The sequence below is a fragment of the Brassica napus genome, chromosome C1, assembly GCF_020379485.1.
Source record: "Brassica napus cultivar Da-Ae chromosome C1, Da-Ae, whole genome shotgun sequence".
In the NCBI taxonomy this organism is placed as follows: Eukaryota; Viridiplantae; Streptophyta; class Magnoliopsida; order Brassicales; family Brassicaceae; genus Brassica; species Brassica napus.
The window spans coordinates 31,205,445-31,207,693 of NC_063444.1; the positions used below are offsets into that span (position 1 = coordinate 31,205,445).

Consider the following 2,249-nt stretch of genomic DNA (forward strand, 5'->3'; position numbering starts at 1 on the left):
GCGAGGACATATGTCATGTTTCCCACAGATTGGGTCCACTTAATCCAATTCCTGATGATGATGAAGAGGTCCTGGATCAGAGACCTCTGGTTTTGAAGGATACCTCTAAGGCTGCAGTGAAGAGGAAGGCTCAATCACAGATGCCTAAACCTCCATCCAACAAACACCCTCGACAAAGCCCACTCATCCATAGTGTTTCAGTAAAGAAAAGGCGTGTCGTAAAGGCTCAACTATCCCCAAAAAGGAGGACTCCAGGTGCACGACCAGTACCAGCGGGCAACACTACCAAACCAACGCTGAAGACCAATGTTTGGGCAAGAATGGCTCCTTCCACTACAAGGAGAGGGACGGGTTTTCGGCCCCTTCCCGACATGCTTCCTTAGCGTGTTTGAGCTGGAACTGTCAAGGAATGGGGAGCAACTTGACAGTCCAGCGTCTGCGAGGTTTTCGAAAGAAGACTCGCCCCGGTAATGTTCCTCATGGAAACTAAGAACCAAGATGAAACGGTTCTTCGTATGTTTCGCAACACTGATTATGTAAACCATTTCACAGTACCTCCTGTCGGACAGAGCGGTGGCTTATGTCTTTCTTGGACAAATGAGGTTCAAATCGATATTTTGTCTTCTTCGCCAAATCTTATCGATGTACAACTTACTTGGAAAAGCTTCTCCTCTCTTGTATCCTTTGTCTATGGCCCGCCCAAGGCCAAAGATAGACCTGCTTTCTGGGAATCTATAAACCTCTTAGGGGCAGGACGCGAAGATGCATGGCTTCTTTCTGGGGACTTTACCGCCCTTTTGCATAATGACGAGAAAGTAGGAGGGCCTCCTCGCTGGGAAGGTTCCTTCCTATCCTTGAGAAGCTTCGTGTATCAAAATGGACTATGGGACTTGCAACATTGCGGTAATGATCTATCGTGGAGGGGGACTCGCTATAACCATCTCATCCACTCCAAACTGTATCGAGCTATGGATAATGTGGCTTGGTTGGAATCCTTCCCATCAGGCAGTTGTGAGTACCTCAACTTTGAGGGTTCGGATCATAGGCCAGTACTTATCTTCTTCGATCAGAACTTGAAGCGAAACAATGGCCTATTTAGATTTGACCGGAGATTAAAAGAAAAACCAGAAATTCGGGAACTGGTCCAAGATAATTGGGGTGCAGAAGAAGCTACTGCCTCAGTCATCTCCAAGATCTCCAGAGTGCACGCCAAAATTGTGGAGTGGACTAAGCTTCAAAACCTCAACAGCAAGTTGGACATAGTTGATTTGCAAAAACGGCTGGAAGAGGCTCTTACAAGTACCTCTCACGACCCGGTCCTCATTGGCAACCTCACCACCCGTTTAGAAAAAGCCTTTAAAGATGAGGAGGAGTTTTGGCGCCAACGGAGCAGAATCATGTGGCTTCAAGCGGGAGACAGGAACTCTAGCTACTTTCACGCAACGACCAGGGGCAGGAGAATGAGAAACAAATTCTCTGTTATTGAAGATGCTGCAGGGAGGCCGGTGTATGAGGAAACGGAAATAGTGAATACCATCTCACAACACTACTCCGACCTTTTCACCTATGGCTTCTCAGGCTCTCTGGACATTTTTCGAGAAACGATCAGACCGCTAGTTTTAGAGGACATGAACAAAGGGCTTATAACGACCCCAACCCTGTCAGAAATCCGTACTGCAGTTTTCTCCATCAATCCGGACAAAGCGCCGGTTCCGGACGGCTTCTCAGCCTCCTTCTACTAGACCTTCTGGGACATCATTGGAGAGGACATCAGTAGAGATATACAAGGATTATTTTCAACGGGCACACTGAACCGCCGACAGAATGAGACTCATGTGAGACTCATTCCGAAAGTACTCAACCCGAAGCAAGTTCCGGAGTACAGACCCATCGATCTATGTAGTACGCACTACAAAATCATCACAAATATCCTTACAAAGCGCCTCCAACCTCTGCTGCGAGCACTGATATCCGATAAGCAATCAGCCTTTGTCCCCGAAAGAGAAATCTCCGACAATGTCTTGATCACACATGAGATCTTGCACTACCTCAAGACTTCAGGGGCTCGGAAAATATGCTCAATGTCTGTGAAGACTGACATGAGCAAGGCGTACGATAGGATCAAATGGGATTTTCTCCGGGAAGTTCTTACCTGATTCAGTTTCCATGACATATGGATCACGTGGATCATGGAGTGTGTTACCACAGTCTCTTACTCCTTTCTCATTAATGGAGCAGCCCAAGGTCGG

At 47.3% G+C, this 2,249-nt stretch overlaps 1 protein-coding gene across 1 annotated transcript; it reads left to right on the forward strand.

The window, feature by feature from the left end:
* The first annotated feature begins 470 nt into the window (after positions 1-470).
* LOC125579937 lies at positions 471-1,742 on the forward strand. The gene has a single exon (XM_048743847.1). It carries the CDS (start codon positions 471-473, stop codon positions 1,740-1,742), a length of 1,272 nt encoding a protein of 423 aa, XP_048599804.1.
* The last annotated feature ends 507 nt before the right edge of the window (positions 1,743-2,249 follow it).